This window comes from Thamnophis elegans, chromosome 4, assembly GCF_009769535.1.
Source record: "Thamnophis elegans isolate rThaEle1 chromosome 4, rThaEle1.pri, whole genome shotgun sequence".
Classification (NCBI taxonomy): domain Eukaryota; kingdom Metazoa; phylum Chordata; class Lepidosauria; order Squamata; family Colubridae; genus Thamnophis; species Thamnophis elegans.
Window position 1 is genome coordinate 121,066,833 of NC_045544.1, and position 23,899 is coordinate 121,090,731.

The 23,899-nt window shown below is 43.6% G+C and overlaps 1 protein-coding gene across 1 annotated transcript; it reads right to left on the bottom strand.

Moving 5' to 3' along the window:
- Positions 1 to 1,109: 1,109 nt before the first annotated feature.
- Positions 1,110 to 22,301, bottom strand: GAS2L2 (growth arrest specific 2 like 2). Its single transcript, XM_032216111.1, has 6 exons — positions 21,944 to 22,301; positions 16,869 to 17,107; positions 15,232 to 15,339; positions 13,311 to 13,407; positions 5,617 to 5,920; positions 1,110 to 3,276 (listed from the first exon to the last, which is right to left on the bottom strand). The coding sequence occupies exons 1-6, from the start codon at positions 22,299 to 22,301 to the stop codon at positions 1,425 to 1,427; spliced, it is 2,958 nt and encodes a 985-aa protein (XP_032072002.1). The 3' UTR covers positions 1,110 to 1,424.
- Positions 22,302 to 23,899: the final 1,598 nt, after the last annotated feature.

A 23,899-nucleotide genomic window follows, 5' to 3' on the forward strand; every position in this document is an offset into this window, starting at 1 on the left:
AAAAACAGCCCATTTTCTGCCCATTTTTCACAAAAACAGGGGTGTTTTTGCCTTCCCCCAGCCCTGCTGAAGCCTGCAGAGAGCTCTTGGGGGCTGGAAAGGACAGAAACTTTTTTTTCTTACTTATGTCTTCAAAATCTTGGTGTGTCATACACTGGTGTGTCTTATAGTCCGAAAAATATGGTAATTTGAAAAAATGTCTCAGACTTGACACTCCCTAGTTCTCTTTAGGATAAAGGTGGGGAAGGGAGGGGAGGCACATTCAGAACTGCAGGATTCTGTTACTATAACCCTATAATAAAAGTAGTCTTAGCATTCATAATGTTGGTGTTCAGATCTGGCCTACCTCAAAGGGCTGACAACTAGGAATATAAGGCTGATCCAGCAGGACCCGAGTAGTTTTGATAATATGTTGTGGAAAGAGGGACAAAATGGCCCCAAGAGTCATCTTGAATCTGATCAAATCAAACGAGATCAATAGTAAATTATTCAGCAGGCAGAAAACGCAACGACCAACAGGCATAGATTTCTCTAGCAGGCTTTTTTCTTTGTGCAAATATCCGGCGATGTGGAACCCTAAGAATATGAAAGGGTTCTAGTCCTCAGTAGTACAAGTGAAGCACCTGTAATCAAAGTTTCAGAAAGTGTCCAGGAAACAAAAGAAGTAGGAGCTAGGGTGTCCTTCCCTTGCGATTCAACATATCGTATACAAAGCATCTAGTTCTGCAGGTAGTCCTTGACTGACATTGCAGGTATATAGGTAATCCTTGACTTATGACCAGTTGTTTAGTGACCCTTCAATGTTACAATGGACCCAGCCCCCTTTGGTTCTACTTAGAACCAGATTCAAAGTTATTATGATTTTGCAACTGCTAGCAAACTTTGAGTACCAGATTGTTTGTATTAATAAGGACTACATTATTTGGATTATCCCTTAACTGAAAGACGTTGATGACTGACTGTCTTATCCGTGTATGACTTGGACTGTTTGATGGACTCTGATACCTCTATTTCCACGAAAGTAAAAGCCTACTGAAACTGCAGTGTCTCTGTATGCTGGTTTGTGTGTTCTCCAACACAACTCTCACAACGCTTCTCTGAACGCACTCGCTCTCCCAACGGGGAGCTTACCTAACAGTTTTGCTGACAACTGGCACTTGCTTCCAATTTTCAGCAAAACTGTGCTCATTGTGAACCATTGATTCACTTAATGGCAGCCATGTTTGCGGCAAAAAGGGTCCTCAAATCTGACTTGTTTTACAACCGTTATGACTAATGACTGTAGTGGACAGGCTCCATTGCAGTCCTAGGTTGAGGACTACCTATATATTTTTCTCACAGAGATGGAGGTTGCTGGTTGCAAACTTTGAAGAGTGATGAGATTTAAGCATATCAGAAGATTACAATTGTATCTTCAGTCGCAATCACAGCCAGGTTTCCTTGTCATCCAAACCGCCCATTATCTGTTCCGTCAGAGTCAGTTGCACAGGTTGTGTGGAGGACAAGCGGTGTTCACCTTTTGTGTTTCCAGGGATCTCTTGTTTCACCGTAGCTGGGCCATTCTTAGTCTGGCCTTTGGCCCTGTGGGCTTTCCCCTGCCCTTGGGTGCTAGTTGTTTTTCGAGCGTATCTGTATGCCAGCGGTGTGGGGATCTTTGAAGGCTTCTTCTCAGGCCTGTGGTCTCTGCGTGGACGGATCTTGGGGCGTAGCTTGAGCTTGTAAAAGGACGGCACGCGCTCTGGTTTTTTAAGGGTTCTCCTCGGTTTACTTTGCACATTCTCTGCAACCACAGAACTCTCTGAAGGTTGCGGAGCTTCTTCATTCGGTAATGTTTGATGGGTATCACCATTCTCACTAGCTTCTGTCCGTCCTCCATTATTTGCAAGGGGTGCCTTATCTTCCTTTGCTTCAGGCACTAAAGGGGTTTCGTGTGGAATTTCTCTTTCCCCAAATTTTAGTTGGGCCTGGTTTCCATTCATCAAATACGAATTGATTGGAAAAGCAGAAGAAGGGTCAGTTCCCATGTGCTCCAGATGGAGGGCCATGGAAAGTTCTTGGATTACACTGTCATAATGGAGGTCTGCTGAATGCAGCCTTGTGTCTCTTTCTGGCACATATACGCCACTACGTGGAATACCTTCACTATGAGTCAAGATCTTGGTTCTTTGCAAGAAGGACAAAGAAGGAACGGGTACTTTGGGAAGGTTACAACCTACCATTGTGGGGTTTGTCTCCGGGTCATTGTCCTTTTTAAACTCTTCCAACTGGTTCTCTCCGGAAAGATGGCTGTCCTCTGAATCTGCTTCCAACTCCTTGATATTGGACAAAATCTCCTCTTCCAAACTTCTATAGAAAGCTTGTTCTTCAGCCAAGTTAATAGGTAATGGTGTGTAGACACGTTCTTTTTCCACAAAGGGCTCTTTTGTAACTCCAGGGCTCAACTGACAAGAAGTTCCCAGGATATTTTTTTGTCCCTGCAATGCCTGATTATCTTTCATTTTCTCTTCTGACTCCAAGTGATGGACTCCAGTCCCTAAGTGAGAAGGCAATGAATCAAAAGCTTCCATGCTGAGCATCTTATTCTGTTCCTTTTTAGGACGCATCTCATCCCTGGGTATTTTTTTGCTGTTCCACTGGAGGTGTTCTTTGTCCAAGGCAGGATCAGGATCACTATTCCTAAATAGTCCTTGATAAGCCTCATTCCTTCTAGGAGTTGGAGGCCTGGAGAAAAGTGAGCCAACTTTTCCTGATGTCCTTAAACAAGTATTCTCTCTTTGAACCTGGGCCGTGTGCTTCGTTGGGGATGAAGACAGCTGAGCTACTGAATCTTTCCTCCCATTATGTAGAAGAGTCCCTTTCTGCTGTCTCTGTAAGTTTTCCTTTGGGACCTTAACAGTCTGTTGGTTAGAGGTTTTAAAGTGTTTCTCTGGGCTGGTAAAACATATCTGTGAACAACTGTTCACTGCTCGCTGGCTGTTTCCTGCTGGCTGAAATGCCTCATCCCTTCGTAATGTCGTTCCCGGTGGTGCTGGTTTCTTTATTTCTGTTTTCAGATTCCATGCTGCTGTCTCAATCCTACCAGGCTCTCTTCTAGACCTTGGACCAGAGAAATATTTCAAACCATGGGAGATGCTCTCCACGCTCCCATTTTGCTGAGAAGACAATGAGACACAGTAGGTCTCTCTCCCACTCCGTGGAGAGACCGTCTGCTTGGATCCAGGCCTCTCTCCTGTACCTAGAGGTGTCTGGGATGGAGTTGCGGGTCGTTCCCTTACTCTGAAAAAGAAAAGGTCCACAGCTATGAAACCGGGGATACGTACTGCATGAGTAAACTGATATTACATACACTAAAAGCAGCAGGAGAGGGAAGCCTCTGAGTAATGTTTTTAGTAACTAGGAATGTCCTTGATCAATGTTTCTTGTTCTTTAAAGTAAACAGAACATTATCCATGTGGAATGTGGAGTCTGATAAGGGCTGATTTGTAGGAGATGAGCAGGCTCAGCCCAAGGGCAGAATCAAATGTATCATAGCTTTTGGAATTGCTACACTCCTACAAAAGATCCAAGTTCAGCCCAAGGGTGGGCTTCAAAAATTTTACCAAGGGGTTCTCTGCCCGGTTGCTGGGTGATGTGGGCCTCCTGCACTATGGCAGGGGGCGTTTTTGCCTCCCCGGGGCTCCAGAAGCTTTTCCCGAGCTTCCGGGAGGGCGAAAATGGCTTCTCCGGGCTCCGGAGGCCCTCTGGAGGCCGGAAACAAGCCCATTTCTGGCCTTCCCGAACTTCCGATAGGCCCGTTTTTCACCTTCCCCGAGCCTCTAAACATGTCCTGAACTTAACTGCATCCAAATTGTAGCAGGGGTTTTTCTGCCCGGTTGCTGGGTGGGCGTGGCCATGGTGGGCGTGGCCTAGTCGACCTCCTGCACCATGGCAGGGGGGTTGCCCTCCCAGGACTCCGGAGACTTTTTTTGAACCTCCGGGAGGGTGAAAATGGCCCTCTGAGGCTCCAAAGGCACTCTGGAGGCCAAAAACAGGCGCGTTTCCAGCCTTCCCAAACTTCCAGTAGGCCCATTTTTTGCCCTCCCCGAGCCTCCGTGCGCCCTGCACTTACCTGTATCCAAAACGGGCGACATGGGGACTCGGGGGGGGGGGAGGAGTGGGGTGGGTGGGGCCAGCTAGGAGTGTGATTTGGGTGTTTTCCGAACTGCATGGAATCTTAGCTAGAGGTTCTCCCGAACCCCTGCAAACCCCCAGCAGCCCACCCCTAGTCCAGCCCCCTGTGAATTCCATGTACCCTTATCTAGTGCCAATTTGGCTTGACTGCTAGTAGATCAGGTTCTTGTGCATAGGTTGCATGTAATAAACTTTGAGTTCAACTCCTGTCCCTGATTATGCACATATGGTTATGTCCCTGGCTAATTTACAGCCAACAAGGAGTGCACTGCTTTCTGTGCATTGCAACAGAACATTGGTCTGTCAAATCAGTTATGCCAATTTTGATTTTGATCACAGTTTTCATCATTCTTTGACAATGTGAGACTTCTAGTCCATCAGGAATGGCTGACATCACTTAACATTTCAACTGCCAGCAGTACTTCAGAGATCTTATGCTGGAGATTTCTCCATTACTTGCTGCTCACATTTCAATCTTAGTATCTGCAACTTTTCTAACAAAAAACCTGCTCCCCTTAACAGTGGACGCTCCTTTCTATGCAAGATGATTTTTGCAGGAGGATTCAGACAATCAACTGTTGATATGCAAGAGACAAAAAGCAGCATCGATTGCCAAGACTTTTAAAAGGGTAAAGTTATTACAAAAGTCATGAAGACGGAGACAGAAGCTCTGTACAGCCAAACACTTGGGGGCATCAATAGCTCTTAGTCCCATGATGGTGAACCTATGGCACACAGAGCCATTTGTTAGGGCACACAAGGCGTTGCCTGTCAGCTCCAGTGCACATGCACGTGCTGGCCAGCTGACTCCAGCCTTCTTTTGAGGCAGTTTTTCGCCCTCCGGAGGCTTTCTTGAAGCCTCTGGAGCGTGAAAAACCAGTCCTACGGGCAAACCAAAACAAACTTCCAGTTTGCTCATAGGGCCATTTTTTGCCCTCCGGAGCCTTCAAGGAAGCCTCCTGAAGATTGCAGAGGTTGAAAATCAGCCCTACAGACAAACTGGAAGTCACCATTCCCGAATTTCCGGGTTCCCCATAGGTCCGTTTTTTGCCCTCCGGAGGCTTCAGGGAAGCTCCTGAAGCCTCCGGAGGGCCTATGGGTGGGCTGTTTTCGCCCTCCCCAGGCTCCTAGAAAGCCTCTGGAGCCTGGGGAGGGCAACAAAACCACGCCAAAAGCAGGGGAGGTTGCTGGTCCCATGCATAGCATTATGGGTGTGGCACCCTCACACATGACATCCCCCCCCCGTGCTCCCCCTGCTTTTAGCACGGGAGCCAAAAATGGTTAGCTATCGCTGTCTTCGGCTAACCTAGAGTGTTATAGTGAAAATGAAGAAAAGGTGGCTTGTCAACCATCCCATTGCTCCAATACTCCAGTCAATTTTAGACATTTTGCTCAGAACTAAAAAAAAACATTTTGGAAACTAATTTTGTGGATATCTTCTATTACCTTATTGAAGGGCCTTTCCTGGGCTCTGTATGATCCTTGGACATCTGTGAGCCTTCATTTTTCTTGCTGCCACCATTATTTGAGGACGCTTGAGCCTTCTTATATCCAGAAGAACCTAAACTGTGGGGCTGATAGGACCGCCACTCTACTGGGGGCAATGGACTTTGGCATCTGCTCACAATTAAGGCAGGTTGGGGCTTGTTACCGCTGTCCTTCCTGGGTGTTAAACGGGCGGTGATCTCATGCTGAACCTGAGTACCCTGCATCTTCTGAGGACTGGCCATCTTCAAGGCCTGCTTGTGAGCTGCAGAAAAAGCAGTAACAACAAAGCTTTTAGCATATGAAGGCCTGGAGCCGAACTTTTGGCAGTATCATTTTTGGGATTCTAGGCTCCTATGTCAGGTCAAGGAGTTAATTAATCCAGTTACCTCTTCCCTGCTGTTGCCAGTTTCCAGGGAACTCATAAGCACGGTGGCACATACTCCCGTTTTAATTCCACAAAGACTCTATTTTACCAAAGCATTAGTAGGAAATATGACTAGGGGTGGCCGTTTTTGGTTTCGAAGTAACAGCCAGAATCTGTACTTTTGGGATAGGACCGCCTTTTTCTTTTGTAGAAGAATGGAGGCTGGAAAGCAAGAGAGAAGCCATTTTGAATTCCCGCGCTGGCTGCATTTTAACAGCCCACTGAATCAGTGTGCTGGGTGGCATCGGGTAGGTTGCTGCCGGCATTACTGCCGGTTCGGTGTGTGTGCAATTTTGTGTGCAGTTGCCTATAAATAGGTGGCTTATACAGATTAAACAATGCATTTGTACAGATTAAGCATTGTGCAAATGTAGCCTGTAGATGTTTTCAAAGGAACCTATTTAAAGTAATAGGGATCAGGAAGGAAAGTTGAAGATATTTGCAATGCAGAATTGCTGGGTGAGAAGGGATAGGGCTCTGGCGGGATTCAAATAATTTAACAAACGATTCTCTGCCCTAATGATTTCTTCCAACAATCAGTTCACCAAGCTGTTCAGAAAGTTAACAACCGGTTCTCCAGAAGTGGTGCGAACTGGCTGAATCTGTCAAGCCAGCCTCCCTCAACAACCAAGAAAGAAACCACTTAACTCCATTTTGCAGAATTAAGAGTACTTTTACTGGTTATGAAAAGATAGCAGCTAAGCAAAGCAAGATCTGAGGCAAAAGTGCGCGAAATCATACATATCAATATGTGACCAAACCCCCTCCCACTGTCCAATCTGCAAATCCCTTAGGTGTCATGTGAGTTCCATCTTCAAGGAGCATCATCAGGTTGGTATGCAAGACGGTTGGCCTTGACCAACACCAAGCACCAATCTCCAGCATGCGCAGTAGACAGTGAAACCAAAACTCCCTTTTTACAATCTCCCCTGTACTTAAACTTCCCCTCCCAAATACCAGCCCTCTCCGTCCCCGTTTCAATGGCAGTTGAAAGCAAATAGCAAAACAGAGGCTGACAGAATCCCACCACTGGATAGGGGTCTAAGCTGGTTCATTTATACTCAAAGTAAAGCTATGGACTGTGAAAATCTGGATAACCACTAGGTAAGAAAATAGTTTTCTGTATCTTTGCTGCCGCCTAGTGGTCATGACATTAGTTGCAGTACAAATACAGTACTTTAACGTTAATTCAAATAACCATAGAATTAAAGAGCTGAGCATTATTAGACAGGTATACTGTCTAACGATAAAGCTTAGCGCTTTAATTCTATGATGATCAAGTTTATGATTTTAAAGTTGATTAGAATTATATAACAAAACAATATATTATTCTAAGTTTACACATACACATAAAGAATAAGCAGGCACCGTATATTATTTTTGTATGTTTAAACTTAGAATGAGGTATCATTTCGTTATATAATTTTAATGCTCTTTTGATTTTAATTTGTATATTTTTATGGGATGTTTCTATGTTTTTGTTTTAACAGAGTGAGGTTATTATATATTTGCATCTGTACTGAACACAGGAAACAATTTTTTTCTTTTTTTATATCACTTTTTAATCGTCCCACCTTTTTTTATCTCTCCCCAATTTTTCTTTTTCTGTTATTTTGTATTTTATCCTTCTTTGAAACTTAATAAACTTGGTTTTAAAAAAAGAGCTGAACATTCACTCACTTCAGTTTTATTCCAAAGAATCACTTTTATTTTTAATCCCATTCATTCTTCTCCTAATTTCCCTTCTCACTGATTTCCAAAACATGGGTTTTTTAAAAAAAAATCATTAAAAGTTCTCTGCATTTTAATCTCATTTAATCCATTTTTTGCTGTCTTTGAATACATCCTTTCGAATTATTTTTTCTTTAGACCCATTATATTTTTCTCTCACAGTTTGCAGAATTCATTCCCTTATAAGTCCTCAATTTACAACCACAATGCAACCAGAATTTCCATTGCAAAGCAAAACGGTTAAGTGAGTTGCACGCAGTTTTATGAACCTTTTTGTTTTGGCCCTGGTTACTAAGCAAATCACTGCAATTTTTAAGTGCATCACAAGGTCGTCATTAAGCAAATCCAGCTTCCCCCATTGACTTTACTTGTCAGAAGCTGCCTGGGAGGGTTGCAGACGGTGATCATGTGACCCTGAAATGCTGCCCTTGTTGTAAATATATGCCGATTGCCACGTGCCCAAGTTTTGTTCACGTGACTGTGGGATACTGTAATGGTTGTAAGCACAAGGACCAGTCATAAGTCATTTTTTTCAGTGCCATTGTAAACTTTGAACAATTGCTAAATAAATGGTTGTAAGTTGAGGACTAGCTGTATGCATTTTTTTTTCTCATCTGCACCTTTAGTGGACTGGTGCAATAAAAGTAATCTGGTTCTAAATGTTGATAAAACAAAGGAGATCATTGTACATTTTAGGAAGAGTCGACACAGTTATACTCTACTCGGTATCAAGGATACAGTTGTAGAGATGGTCAACAGTATTAAGTATCTGGAGGTATAGATAACTAACAATCTGAATTGGCCTCTCCACACGTCATCCTTAGTGAAGTGTGCTAACCAGCCTCTGCATTTCCTGCGTCAGATGAGGAGAGCACATCTTTCTCCTTCACCTCCTGACCACTTTTTACAGAGGCACAATTGAGACCGTTTTAACAAACTGCATCACTGTCTGGTTTGATGGCAGCAATGCCTCAGGTAGAAAGTCCATACAGAGAGTGGTAAAGACAGCCGAGAAGATCATAGGAAGTTCACTTCCTGGTGTTCAGCATACTGCTTCTAAGCGCTATGTGCTTAAAGCTCAAAGCATCGTTAGAGACCCCACACACCCATTTCCCGGTCTGTTTCTATTGTTTTCATCTGGGAGGAGGTTTCAAAGTATTTCTAGCAGGACTACCTGATTCTGTAATCATTTTGTTCCCTACACCATCTGTCTGGTAAATTCACCATGTACATTTGAACTAGACTCTGCATTTATCTGTATTTATTTATTCTGTTATATTATGTAGTGTAGATTGGAAGTGTAAGAGAGCTGTAGGGAGCTGTATGGAATGAAATTTCATTTTAATGTATGGTGGTTAGTGTACATACATTGTGACAATAAAGTATCCTATCCTACCCTATCTTATCTTATCGTATTCTCACTTCATCCTTCCAGTTCCACCAAGAATTTTTGTTTCGTTTTTCATGCATCCCAGGTGCATAGAGTAATTCCTCCTGCTTCAGTTATTTCCACTCGGTTCAAAGCAGTTTCTACTTTCTCTTTCTGTACATTGCCTTTTCTTTCATTCTTTTGGGAAGTTCATCTATCTTCTAATACATCTTCATACTTTCTCTTCCAGGAGACGTTCTAATTTCATTCCAGTTTCTTTGAACCTTTTTTTCTTTTCTTCCGTGTTCATTTTTCCTTGAGACCCAATTTTGACACCAATCAAATAATAGACACTCTAATTCAAAATTTCTCATTGCCTTGTTTCCTTCACCGATTCTCTTAATCTTTATTACGAGACTTTGCTTCAATCCCCTATTCAAAAGCCCCTGTTATTAAACAGGCATTCGCCAGTCACGATTCTCATCCATTCTTGGGACTTCCAAAGGCCCAATCTTTTTTTCCCTGTAGTCTTTTCTCTCATGTCAACTAACAAGATTGTTTTCCCCCTGGGATTACATTATATTCATTCAGAATGTTGAACGGCTTTTCTCCAAACTCATTACAATATTAATTTTAAAAAATCCTATTTTCATACAATTGCACAGTAATCTAAGTGAACATGATTGCATGCTTTCTGACATACGACTTAGCCTTTTCTTTCTCAATAAGCCTCATTTTCAGCCACTGCCTATAATCAACTCCGTGAGAGCATACTTTAGGCAGAATGGCTTCTAGTTTCATAGACACACGGAACATCTCTTTGTTCTTCTTTCATTTCATTCAGGCTTTTTACCATTTATTCCTTTTACATGCCAAGTTGCACTATATGTCAAAATCAGATGGGCCCGTAGATATCGAACTCCAAAGCCCGCCAGGGCATTGATCAATTGAGACTTTCTCATCATGCTTTTAGTATAATTGAAAAGGCATGAACTAGGTCACCAGCCTTTTATTAAGGAAAACACTGGTCAATTTGGCCATATTTAACAGCCTCAACTTACAACTGGTAGCTTAGCAACCATTTCAATTTCCAACAGTCTTACTTGGAGGGTACTTTATGACCCAGATTCCAAGTTACAACTATGAGGGCTCCCTGCAATCACGTGGCACTTGGCAATTGGGAACGCTTATGGCCATTCGTAGAATGCTGTAGTCATGGGTGGGCTTCAAAAACTTCAGTAACAGGTTCTCTGCCCGGGTTGCTGGGTGGGTGTGGCCATGGTGGTGGGACATTTTTGCCTTCTCCAGGCTCCAGAGGTTTTCCTCGAGCCTGTGGGAGGGCAAAAATTTCCTCCCTGGGCTCTGGAGGTCCCCTGAGGCCCTCCGGGCTCATTTCTGGCCTTCCAGAATTTCCGGGAGGCCTGTTTCCCCCACCTCCCTGAGCCTCCAGACGGGCCCTGCACTTACCTTGCATCCAAAACAGGCCACATGGAGACTCCTGGGAGGGGTGGGGTGGGCGTGGCCCGCCAGGGGTGGGATTTGGAGTTTCTCCAAACCAGTTATAATGTTAGCTGTTCTGACTCGCTTCAAGGTGCTAGTGGTTACTTATAAAGCCCTACATGGCATCGGACCTGGGTACCTGAGAGACCGCCTCCTGCCAATTACCTCCCAAAGACCAATTCGATCGCACAGGCTTGGCCTTCTCCGGGTTCCATCTGCCAGCCAATGCCGGCTGGTGACCCCCCGGGGGAGAGCCTTCTCTGTTGTTGCTCCGGCCCTCTGGAACGAGCTCCCCGTGGAGATCCGGACCCTTACTACCCTCCCGGCCTTCCGTAAAGCTACTAAGTCCTGGCTGTTCCGGCAGGCTGGGGGCTGTTAAAGCACCCAGCCCTGTCTTAATTGTGACTGTTGTGGATTTTAAAATTGTTTGTATTGTCTTATTTATTCCCTCCCCTGTTTATTGTGAGCCGCCCGGAGTCCTTCGGGAGTGGGCAGCATACAAAACCAATAAACCAACCAACCCCTCTCCGTACGGTGAGTCACGCCGACACAAGATTACTGCTAGCCAATTTATTTGCAGTAATTAACACACAGACAAGACTTTGGCAGCAACCCAGACTTCCACAGATAAGAAATACACACAAGAGTTTCTCCAGCTTTAGTATAACAGTTGTGTCCTGCAAAAGGCCTCCTCCCAAAGTCTTTTCTTATATACTCTCTTGGGAGGAGCCTAATCACAACCACCTGGCCCCAATTATCTTCTATATCTCCGTAGTTGCTGCCGGCGCTTATCTGCCCGTCTTTGCCTGGCATCCGGGACCAACTCCCTTAGCTCCTCCCCACTGCTCCAGGGCCTGACGTCTTCACCACTGCTCCAGTGCCTGACGTCAGGGACAAACTCCCTTTGGCTTTCACCGCTGCTCCATGCCTCAGGCGCCTCCTGGTGGCCAATCAGCCTCTCTGGTCCCTGCTCGGAGTCTGAACCCTGTCCAGGGTCCTCCACATCTTCCAGAACCGACTCATAGGGTCCCTCGCTATCGGAGTCTGTCGGCAGCTCCAACGGCTCCTGCTGGGCCACAACAGTTAGCCATGGGTTCTCCCAAACCCAGGCAAACCTGTAGCAGCCCACCCCTGCCTGTAGCCATACGATCATATTTTATGAAGTTCTACTGAAATCCAGCACTCCAGTTCTTGGCAAAACCATGCCCATAGTAAACCATTGGTTCCTTTAACAACTCTGGAGTTCACTTAGTGACCACATATTTACTTACAGGATGCCACCAAAAAAATCATGAAATTGGATCAGTCATATTTTACAACTGTCATAAGTTATAACCATAATTGGCAGGCTCCATTGCAGTAGTAGCTCAGGATGTCCCAAGGATTCTTTTCCAGGAGGCAACTGAACTTTCCTGTCTTTTTCTTTGCAGATGTTTCGCTTCTCATCCAAGAAGCTTCTTCAGCTCTGACAGGATAGTGGGGGGTGGAAGGATTTTTTTTATTTTTTATTTATTTTATCAATTTCATATATACATTCACAATTATATGATCTCATAACTGTTATTAATAATATGTATTTATAACAATTTTTCCCTACTGTTAACAATATACTTGAAGATTGCTTTTTTAACATCCCATAGATCCATCTTATCTTACAACGGTCCTACCTCTTCCCTCCCTCCCTCTTTCCTTCCCTCGTTTCTTCTTTCCTACTCCCCTTCCTTCCCTCCCTCCTTCCCCTTCCCTCCTTCTCTCCTTCCCTCCTTCCTTCCCTCCTTCCTTCCTTCCCTCCTTTCTTTTCTCCTTCTCTCCTTCCTTTCCCCCTTCCTTTCCTCCTTCCTTCCCCCCTTCCTTCTCTCCTACGTTCCATCCTTCCTTCCCTCCTTTCTTCTCTCTTTCTCTTCTTCCTTCCCTCCTTCCTTCCCTCCTTTCTTCTCTCCTTCTCTCCTTCCTTCCCTCCTTGCTTCCCTCCCTCCCTCCTTCCCTCCTTCCTACCCCCCTTTCTTCTCTTCCTTCTCTCCTTCCTTCTTTCCTCCTCTCCTTTCCCTTCTCTCCTTCCCTTTCCTCCCCTTTACCCTTGGGGGTGGAAGGATTTATGTGCCTTGCAGACAGCTGGTAGACGTGTGGAATATAAATTATAAGGACTATAAATCCTTCCATCCCCCACTATCCTGTCAGAGCTGAAGAAGCTACTTGGATGAGAAACGAAATGTCTTCAAAGAAAAAACAGGAAAGTCCACTTGCCTCCTAAGAAGGCACCTTTAGGGACAAACATGACCCGGATGACTCAGAATCTCTACAGACTTTTAGTAACTCAAGGATTATCTGATGCTGTCAGTGCAACCAGAGTTATAACCCACGCATGCTCACATGGTTCTATGCAAGTAGGATCTCTACATCTAGAGATTGTCACACCAACTAGGAGACATCTGCAGTACACGGATGCACTTTTAAAATAGAGAAATGTCATAAGAAGAGGCATCGTATTTTTTTTTTAGCTGAGCAGAGATACTATTTCTGGCTCAAAGAAGACTCAGATATGATGAATGGATGCCATTTTTGGCATCTAAACTTAGAATTGCAAGCAAAGTCGTACATTACACTGAAAAGAAATAGAAATGGACTCACAGAGTGAAGTACACCGGCATGGATCATGCTTATCGAGGTAGTGTTCCAAGGTGTCCCAGCCACCACCTACTCGGACCATCACGTGATTCCGCAGGATCTAGACCAACCAAAAACACCTGTGAGCAAAAATCACCCCTTCTATGATATCAAATGCTATCTTAGCTATCCTCAGCTTTTTGAAGAGTTCACACCTACCGATTGTTCTTTAAAACAAAGTCTCCCCCCCCCCCTTTGGATTGGGGCTTCCCTTTGTACATGCTTCCTGGAAGGCCTGATTTTCTACTGTAGGAAGTTTGTACCCACCCCTCTCCTAGAAAAATGAAATATCCTGGGAAATATTGAAAAGGCAGAATATTATATTCCCCTGGATAAGAAATGGGGAAATATGTTTTTAGGCAGGAAACACTCTTAATAGCCCCCACCTTTGTCAATGGACCATTAAAAGGCCTGAGCCAGAATATTCTACATAACAAATATCTCCTCCCTTCAGCTCGAGGCTGATGGGATTAAGGCATGATAGTATTAGCCCTTTACCCAGGTTAAGAGCCGAGGTGGCGCAGTGGTTAGAGTGCAGTACTGCAGGCCACTTCAGCTGACTGTTATCTGCAGTTCGGCGGTTCAAATCTCACCGGCTCAGGGTTGACTCAGCCTTCCATCCTTCTGAGGTGGGTAAAATGAGGACCCGGATTGTTGTTGGGGACAATATGCTGACTCTGTAAACCGCTTAGAGAGGGCTGAAAGCCCTATGAAGCGGTATATAAGTCTAACTGCTGTTGCTATTGCTATTACCCATCTCACCACAGGGCACCTGGGAAGAAGCAATGCTCAACCAAACTTGGACTCAAAACACAGCTTACAGAGTTGCCCCTGCATAGCCCCATGGGAGTCTGTCAACCAATCAGAATACAAGCTCAAGATCAAAGGCCAGAGAGGGCATAAAACCAGGGAATTTAAGCATTTCTGCCCCTTTTTCTTCTTCACCTAACATCTTGAAGCATGTGATCACCTTTTTCTCCAGGACTTCAAACCATGTAGTCTTGTCCACCATCTTTCCAAGCACCCTCCATATTTCCAGTGTCTTTTCCCGCACTTGGAGCTGAACCCAGAAGGACATTTCTTCCAACACTACTTTCCATTACCCAATTAATTGACTAAGCAAACAGCTGAGTCCTTTGGTTAATAACACAGAGTTCATTGATTGAACAGGATGACAGCCAGGAGTGGGATTTGGGAGTTCTCCGAACTGCACAGAATCTTAGCTAGAGGTTCTCCCGAACCCCTACGAACCCCCAGCAGCCCACCCCTGGCTTTATGCAGAAGGCAATTGGATTTTCTTTGTTTTGTTTTTCTCTTGAAGATGTTTCCCTTCTCACCCAAGAAGCTTTTTCAGTTCGGACTGAATGGTGGTGGTGGTGATATGGGGGTGGGGGCGGGGGGGGGGAATGAAAGGATTTATGTTCCTTGCAGTCATCTGGTCATTAGACTCACTGAGGCCATTTGGGGATTTATCTGTGCTTTCTGGATCACCGGAATCAGGGTGCAAACAGGTATGGAATGTTCTTGGAACTGCTGAAAGTTCCATTCAGTCAGAACTGAAGAAGCTTCTTGAATGAGAAGCAAAACATCTTCAAGGAAAAAAAACAAAGGAAATCCAGGTGCCTTTTGAAAAAAACATCTTGACTTTTTTGACCCTACCCTGTGACTCCCGCTATATTGAAGGATACGTCTAGGTTGCTTTCATTTTGGAAATGCAAGTTGGTTTTTTTCTTAGCACAGTGGACGGACTGGAGTCTCAACGTTTTGTTTGTTCATTAAAGGAGGTTGCTATTGGCACCAGGAAGATCTCTACTCCTCAGAGCTCAACATGTGACGTTCTGTAGAATTCCTGCTTCTGGAAAGGTAATGTTTAAGCTTGACTCACCCTGACAAATATGAGAGTGTTGGAATCACCGATGCGATACTTTCCCTCTGAGATTTTGACCATAGAGAACTGAACTGGACAGGTGCACCGGCTTACAAGGTGCTGGACCTTCAGGGAAAGCGGAAGAAAGGAAAAAATATATAAAGATCTTAATAATGAAAGGCATCAGGTAAACCTGCCTTGAATTTGGAAAATCCCACCAGAATTTTAATTTTAAAGAAGAAAAAAGACTTTTTTGTGTTGTTTAGCAATAGCAATAGACTTATATACTGCTTCATAGTGCTTTACAGCCCTGTCTAAGGGGTTTACAGAGTCAGCCTCTTGCCCCCAGCAATCTGGGTCCTCATTTTACCCACCTTGGAAGGATGGAAGGCTGAGTCCTGATGAGATTCGAACTGCCAAACTGCAGGAAGCCAGCAGTCAGCAGAAGTAGCCTGCAGTACTGCACTCTAACCACTGTGCCACTGTGGCTCAGTTTAGATAATTATCCACTGAACCAGAGGTGGGTTCCTGCCAGTTCGCACCAGTTCGGTAGAACCGGTTCGTCAAAACTCTCACACAGAGAGAGAAAGAGAAAGAAAGTGAGAGAGAGATGAAAGAAAAAAGGAAAAAAGGGACAGAAAGACAAAAGGAAGGAGAGAGAGAGAGAGAGGGAGAGAAAACACATGGCCGGCAAGCCACTCCCACAAAGAAGGCCACACCCACAGAGTAGGTTTGAAAAAATTTTGAAACCCACCACTGCACTGAACCCTTTTACTAAATTAAGTCAAATTATAAATGTACAGGGAGTCCTCATTTAGCAACCACAATTAGTATCAGCAACTCAAGTGTTAAGTGAAACATCATGAATTTAGGATCTTTCTTTTCCTTTACAAATCTGCAAGGGTCATGGAAGGGCTGGTAGCAAAATTATTCTTTTCATCGCTGCCATAATGGTGAATGGTTGCTAAATGAGCCAGTCACTAAATGAGGACTACCCATATATAGTCCTATTATTTGGCACACAGCTCAGGGCAGCACACAACACGAAAACAGTAAGAATCAATGAAACTATATTATAAAACAAAATATAAAATACATCATTTACAACATCATGCAAATGCCCCAGTTTCATAGGTTGAGGATTTTGAGGGATAAAAAAAAAACTTTGAATCCAAAAGATACTGATGTTGGAGACAGCGTGGCGAAAGTCTTTAGTGGCTCTAATAAACCTTCTGCCGACTCTAGGGGGCAGTGCTCATCTCCGTTTCAAAGCCGAAGAGCCAGCGCTGTCCAAAGATGTCTCTGTAGTCATGTGGCCAGCATGACTAAATGCCGAAGGCACGTGGAACACTGCTACCTTCCCACCAAAGGTGGTTCCTATTTTTAATACTTGCATTTTTACGTGCTTTCGAACTACTACGTTGGCAGAAGCTGGGACAAGTAACAGGAGCTCACTCTATTACGCAGCACTGGGGATTCGAGCCATTTTTGTGAGGTCTACAAAGTGCAAAAACTTTTTTTAAAATTTGCCTCTTCAAAATCTTGGTGCGTCTTATAGTCTGGTGCGTCTTATACTTTGAAAAATATGGTATATAACTTACAATAAAGTTATAATTATATAACTTGTGTCTAGCCATTCTTAAAGGCTTTCGTACCATCTGGTCCAGATTCTTGAAATTAGGTGGTTCCCTCTTGGGCCGGGGAAGAAGCGCTTCATCCGGTGGCAGGTTCATGTCTTCACGGATCTCGTCCTCAATGTCTTCCTCCATTTGGATGAGGACAGGAGCGCTCATGCCAAAACGGGAAGCCCGCCGGGCTACCTCCAGAAGACACAAGACAAAGTTCTTCTCGTTCTTGCGCAAGACCAGGTCCTCCGTCTCAAACATCAGGACCTCTGAAAGACAACAGAGAGGCCAAACTCAGCAAGAGGCAGAAAGGAGGACAATTGCTACAAGATGCTCTCAGGACAAAGGTGGACACCAAGGAAGTGTTGGGTGAGAAACAAAATGACTCAATGGATTTGTTTTGGTTGCAGCAGGCAGATCCAAAGTCCGGCCCGTGGGCCAATTGCAGCCTGTTTTCCAATTTCGAGCGGCCCGCAGCCTCTTCTGCCTGACGGAGTTATTTATTTAGTCTTTCATAAAATAGTTCATTTGCATTTAATGTTAATGGTTCAAAGAATGTCAGGCTGAATGGTTGGACCCACACATTTTCACCCCACCAAATCTGGCCCTCCTTGCAAAAAGTTCAGACACCCCTGGGTTGCAGCATCTCGAGAGTCACGTGATCAATATTTACTACCTTCCCAAATGCTTGCAGCAACCAAAGCCAATGGGGGAATCTGGATTTGCATGATTCACTTAACAACTGCAGTGAATTGCTTAACAACCATGGCAGAAAAAGATTGTAAAATCAGGCACAACTCGCTTTAACAACTGCCTTGCTTAACGATGGAAATTCTGGTCCCAACGGTGGTCATAAGTCAAGGACTAACTGTATGTTATTGCCCCAAATACCATTTCTCGAATCCAATACCAATGTACTGATTCTTATAATTATTCATTTATTTATTCCGTATCATATTAGAACTATCTGGTTTCACTGAATTTGAGCAACATATTAATGTTACAATATATGTATTGTAAAAAAGTATGGGATGTACCAGTGGTGGGTTTCAAATTTTTTTAGAACCTCTTCTGCAGGTGTGGCCTGCTTTGTGGGAGTGGCTTGCCAGCCATGTAAATGGGTGGGAGTGGCTTGCCAGCCATGTGACTGGGTGAGCGTGGCCAACTTTTAAAATGTGGTGAAACTCACTTAACAACGCTCTTGCTTAGCAACCAAAATGTTGGCTCAGAAACTCTGGCATTTGAAGCACGCAAGTCTTAAAGCTGTCAAGTTACAAGACCCTTGCACCCCTAACCCTTTAGAAAAAAAAACGCCATGGATGTTCAAACTTGACAGCTTTAAGACTTTAAGGTTTAAATAAGACTCTTAGAGGTGGGCGGGGCGATTGGTGAGCCAGCCAATCAGTGAGCAATGGGCGGGGCAAGTATGGTGCGGACAGGCGGGGGGAGGGAGCTGGAACCGGTTCTAAACGGCACAGTAGATTTGTGGAACCTCTTCTATAGGTTGGAACTGGCAGGAACCCACCCCTGGGATGTACCCAAAAGAATGCTTAGGGAGGCATGCATAGAAACTAAAAATAATAACTTGATAACTTAAATGGTCCGCTTGCAAGCCATTCTTCTACTGAAGGAGAATGCGGCTCTTTGCCATTCTTCTGAATTAAATATTAACAAAGCTCATCATGGATCCCGATGTTGCTCTGCATATGAAGCCCCCTTTTAAAAACAAAATAAAACAAAAGCTGCCATGAATGGCAAGCAGATAAAAAAGGGTCTTCTGGCCTGGAACCAAATGGAAAGCCATCCATGACTGACCCACTTGGAATATCGGGTTCTGACTGCTAATGTAGCTTTTCCCCTTTAGCTATTATCTACATTGATTGAATAAGAGCTGCCATCCTTGGCAGCAGTGGTGGGTTGCTAATCCCGTTCCAACCGGTTTGTTGGAACGGGGCCGGTGGCGTCCTCGTGCACGCGTGCTGTTCACGCATGCGTCTTAGCGCCTGCGCGATGCTCCAGCTGCTCGCGGAGACTCGCGCAGGTGCTGTATGTGCCATCCAGCTGCTCACGGAGAATTGCGCAAGCGCTGTATGTGCCATGCGCCTGCGTGGAAGCGCAGAAGCCTTCAAAGACCGGTAAGGAGTGCGGGCGGGCGGGTGGGCCCTTCGCCGTTCCCGGAAGTTACTTACTTCCGGGTTCGCCGACCAACCGGTTCGTGGGGACCGCCACGAACTGGTTGAAACCCACCCCTGCTTGGCAGCCAGCATGTTTTCCCCACTTTCGTGAATCATAGATGTTGATGCCCAGTTCATCTGATGGATGCAAAGTCCAAGGAAGATTATGTATGCATTTATTTATTTGTTGATGTTTTTTAAATTGTTTTTCTGTCTTTTTAAAAAAAAATTGATTTAACTGCTTTATTAGTTTTTGGGTTGTAAGCTGACCAGAGTCTAGTTGAGAAAGGCAGCTATAGAAATTAAACAAACACAATAAATAAAATAAATAAAAACATAAATAATAAATAAATAAAAGCTTATGATTCTAGTTCAGATCTATGTGCCTCCTCTGATGGTCAAGAGGTTTCAGATAACTCAGCGGGCTTTTCTTTGCTTTTTTAAAATTATTTTTTAAAATACTTTAATTCAACACATTTTTCCCATGGTAGTTTACAGCCACTTGGTACAGGTAATCCTTGACTTAACAACAGTTCACTTATGACCATTCAAAGTTACCACGGGACTGGAAAAAATGACTTACGACCATTTTTCACACTTATGACCATTACAGTCTCCCCATGGTCACATGATTTACATTCGGATACTTGGCAACTGACTTACATTTATGACGTTTGCACTGTCCTGGGGTCAAGTGACCCCCCTTTTGCAACCTTCTGATAAGCAAAGTCAATGGGGAAACCAAATTCACTTAGCAACCATGTTACTAATTTAACAATGACAGTGATTTGTTTAACAATTAATCAGTTAGAACAATTAATCAGTGGAACAGCTTTCCTCCAGGAGTTGTGAATGCCCCAACACTGGAAGTCTTTGAGAAGATGTTGGATAGCCATTTGTCTGAAATGGTATAGGGTTTCCTGCCTAGGCAGGGGGTTGGACTAGAAGACCTCCAAAGTCCCTTCCAACTCTGCTATTGTATTGTATTGTATTGTATTGTATTGTATTGTATTGTATTGTATTGTATTGTATTGTATTAAGCAATGTGGCAAGAAAATTTGTAAAATGGGGCAGAATTCAGTTAACAAATTTCTCATTTAGCAACATAAATTTTGGGCTCAGTTATGGTCATGTTGAAGACTACCTGTATTATTGACAGATTCTGAATCTGGGGGCTTCATATAACCATGACTACTATAGCTCTGGCTCAGGGGTGGGTTCCGGCAGGCACTATTGCTGGTTCGCTCATGGGCGCAATCTGTGCTCATGTACAGTGCAATAAAAATTGTTCTGCACATGCGCAGAAGCAAAAAACAAGATGGTGGTGCCTATGGCGCCACCTGGTGAATCAGTTCGGGGGCATGGCAGGCCTGGGTGGCTGCCGGTTCCAGTGACCCAGGCCACCAAACCACTACCAGTTTGGCTGAACCGGTCCAAACCGGTAGAAACCCACCACCGCTTTGGCGCCTGTATGGTCCTCCAGGAATTGTTCTAAGTCCTGGACAAATCAGTCTAGTAGAATAGTGAGAGAGAGCCAATGGAAATGGTGGAAGAGCCAAAACATCTCCAAATTTATGCCAAACAATAAGAAAACGAGAATACAGTTGTAAAAAAGACAAGCTGCCTTCCTATTCAGGTGTATATATAATGGAAAGTGAAGATTTTAGGATTCAGTCATTAAATGCCTTAGAACAGTGTTTCTCAACCTTGGCAACTTTATGTCCTGTGGACTTCAACTCCCAGAATTCTGGGAGTTGAAGTCCACAGGACTGAAAGTCTCCAAGGTTGAGAAACACTGCCTTAGAATGAGATTAGAAAAAATGAGAATAAGATTATTCTAATCTTTTCTCATTATTCTTCCTAATGGGAAATGTATGCGACACAAATAAGAAAGAGACCAGGGCTTCATTCACATGATGGTGGCCAACATGTTGACTCTTTCCCCTTTAGGATTTCAACGGACACAATTGTCCACCTGCTTGACATGAAAAACATGAAAAACATTTTTTTTAAAAAATCTTTTTAAAAAACCAAACTGAAACCACCATATAAAGTAGCTGAGAAACACAAGAAATCAGCAGTTTCACACCAAAACAATAGACATTAAAAATATATCATCCTATTAAAATGGGGGAGCAAGGTACCAAACATTTCACCTCCTCTACTTTGTCAGGAGAAAAAAATGCAACAGAGAAAGCAGAGACAGATAAAACACAATTCAATTAGAAATTCCACACAATTTAAACATTGCTCCCTTTAAAATTTACTCTTTTGGGTCTTCTAGCTTCTATCTGCACTTAAACTACCTGTTCACTGACTTTCTAAATCTCCATTCTTGAAGATTTATATTATATCCCCAATTTAAGGAAGGTTAATTTCTGGTTAAAAACATCCACAGGTGTCATCTGGAACTGCAAATGCTGCTCTTCCTGATGGCAATCACCAATTTAATACGAAACCAACAATGGAAGTGTATTATTAGGGTGAAAGGCCAAGGAAGGCAATTAGATTGTGGATATTATTTCTCTTTTCATTAATTCGAGTAAGTGTAGTTAAATTTCCAGAACAAATCTGATGATAGAGGAACACTAGGAAATCAATCATCTTTTGATTTTCTTTTCTAACCGAGTGAGAGATACGTGCATAAATGTATAGTATCTACATAGTATCTATAAAAGACTACATATACAGTCTTTTAAAGTATCATGCCAAACAGTGTTCTAAACAAGTTGAGTTTAGATTTTAGAAAAAAGTGGCTAACTATTGAATGGATGATCCACAAATCGATAGCAAAGACAAAACATAAGGAATGAAAAAGGGAAGTCAGGAAAGGAAAACCAAAAAGGATTCACATTTTAATCATTCGAACAATTCACTTTGAACCATGTTCTCTTTCAGCACTGCACAGTATATCAATTCAAATCTGTGTACCTTTAATATCCATCTCTTTTCGGCACCACTGAATAAAGTTGGACACATTGTCCCGAGCTTGGAACGTGCCCGGCTGAGCAAAATCATTACAGGTTACACCGTAGATGGGAAGTTGGAGTCTTTTGCCCAAATTTGGATATCCCTGGTTGAGGTCTCTGGCTACCTGGGTGATGTTGTTAGCGTGATGACAAAGAAGGACGCCTGTTTCCAGGACATCCAGAAAAGATTGCACATCAATGCCGACATCATAGAGTTCCTTAAGCCATTCTGCCAAGTCCTCCTTCATGGCATACAAGTATTGTTCGCTCGTCTTGTAAGGGCGGATGCTTCGCACACTGGCTTCCTGAATCCCTGACATCTTCCTGGCACAATCCCTGATGGAGCTTCGCCTGTAATGCGCTGAGCTGTTTTTAGAGTTTTAGTTGTTTTCTTCTTGTTGTTCAACCCATGACTGGAAGCATGTCCAACCATTTATAACATTAAGAACCTACCCACTGATCTTTTCTAAAGACAAGATTTACGTACCCATCTCCCACTCCTGTCCTGTCCTTCACATATTTCACAGAATCAGGAAAGACCCAGGTCGGTAGATCCTTTATGCCCTTCTGAGAGATCTTCTCAAGATTATCTCCATCTCAGCATTTTGGTGTCTTCATGCTCTCAGCTACTTTAGAAGGAGGCTACTTGCTTTCCTCTTAAACCAGAAGTCTCAGCTATTCTTCAACTGTAAACACATAAGGTATTTTCAGAATTTTGGGAGCAGGATCCAGAAAAGGAAGAATCTCCTAGCATGCCCTGATCAGTGTTTCCCTGTGTTTCCACTTTGAAGTTCTCTTCTCCTTGGTGACAGCAGCTCTCTACAAAACACTCCCTCTTAACCCTGATAGATCAAATGTCGCTTTGCTTCAGCTGGAACAAACACTCTCTATGCATGTGGGGAGGAGGGGGAACCTGACTCTTGGAAACCCGAGTAAAAGGAGTTATCAGTTGATTGGTATTCTTGCTTTCTGACTGATTCATAAGAGACAGGCACACACTTAGCCTCAACTGGTCCAGCGTTATTGTGTTTGCAAAAAAAATAGTACAGGTGACATCTATTGTTTTCTTCTTGACATTTTCCAAGCAATGGCATTCTTGGAAGGATGGCAAACATCTAAAACCTGCTTGGTTTCCAACATACATCCCATTTGTAAGAGAGGGATGGAGAAAGTTTTGTATCCAAATGTTTCTAGAGGTGAATGCCAGCAAGCCAGAGCAAAAGAGTCAGGTAAATTATGGGTGAGATTTGATCTAGCCTGCAATGAGCTGGCTAGATTGCTTTTAATTTTTTCTATTTTAAATTTTAATTTTTAAGTATACAGTATCACTGGGAGACCAGATTAGTCCACTGTGTAACAGGTTCAAGAAGTAAAACATGCAAATTATCCGTATCCTAAGGAGACGGTGAGGAAAGTTTTGGACTGGCAGAGCTTAAAAAAAACCCCAACTACACGAGGCTTCCTCCTAAATCTGCTTCACGGCAAAGGACCACAATTCAAGAATAAATTACATGCAAAGTTCTCAAAATTTCACTCTAATTAATTAAAGAACCTTCTGTAGAAATCTTTGCTCATTGTGGCTATTGGAGATACTGCCAATTGGAGTTATCAGTTAGATGAACTTGTGTATTCTCCAAGTTGAAAGAGTTGTCTTTCAACTTGGCACACAAAAATCCTAGCTTCAAGTTGGCACTTCTAGTTAATAGATCTGAACAATCTGCCTGTTTTATCTGAGCTGTCACCCAAGTGAAAAATCCTGGGTAATTTAAATTAACAGTTTCAGAGTGCAGTGTTCTTGGAAGGAGCCAGGAAATCAGCTTGTCTCCGCTATCTGCCCCCAATGAACAGAAGGAGGATCACAGCTCAGTTAGGATTACCATATCCATTCTGCAAAAATATGCATGACCATCAGCTGGCA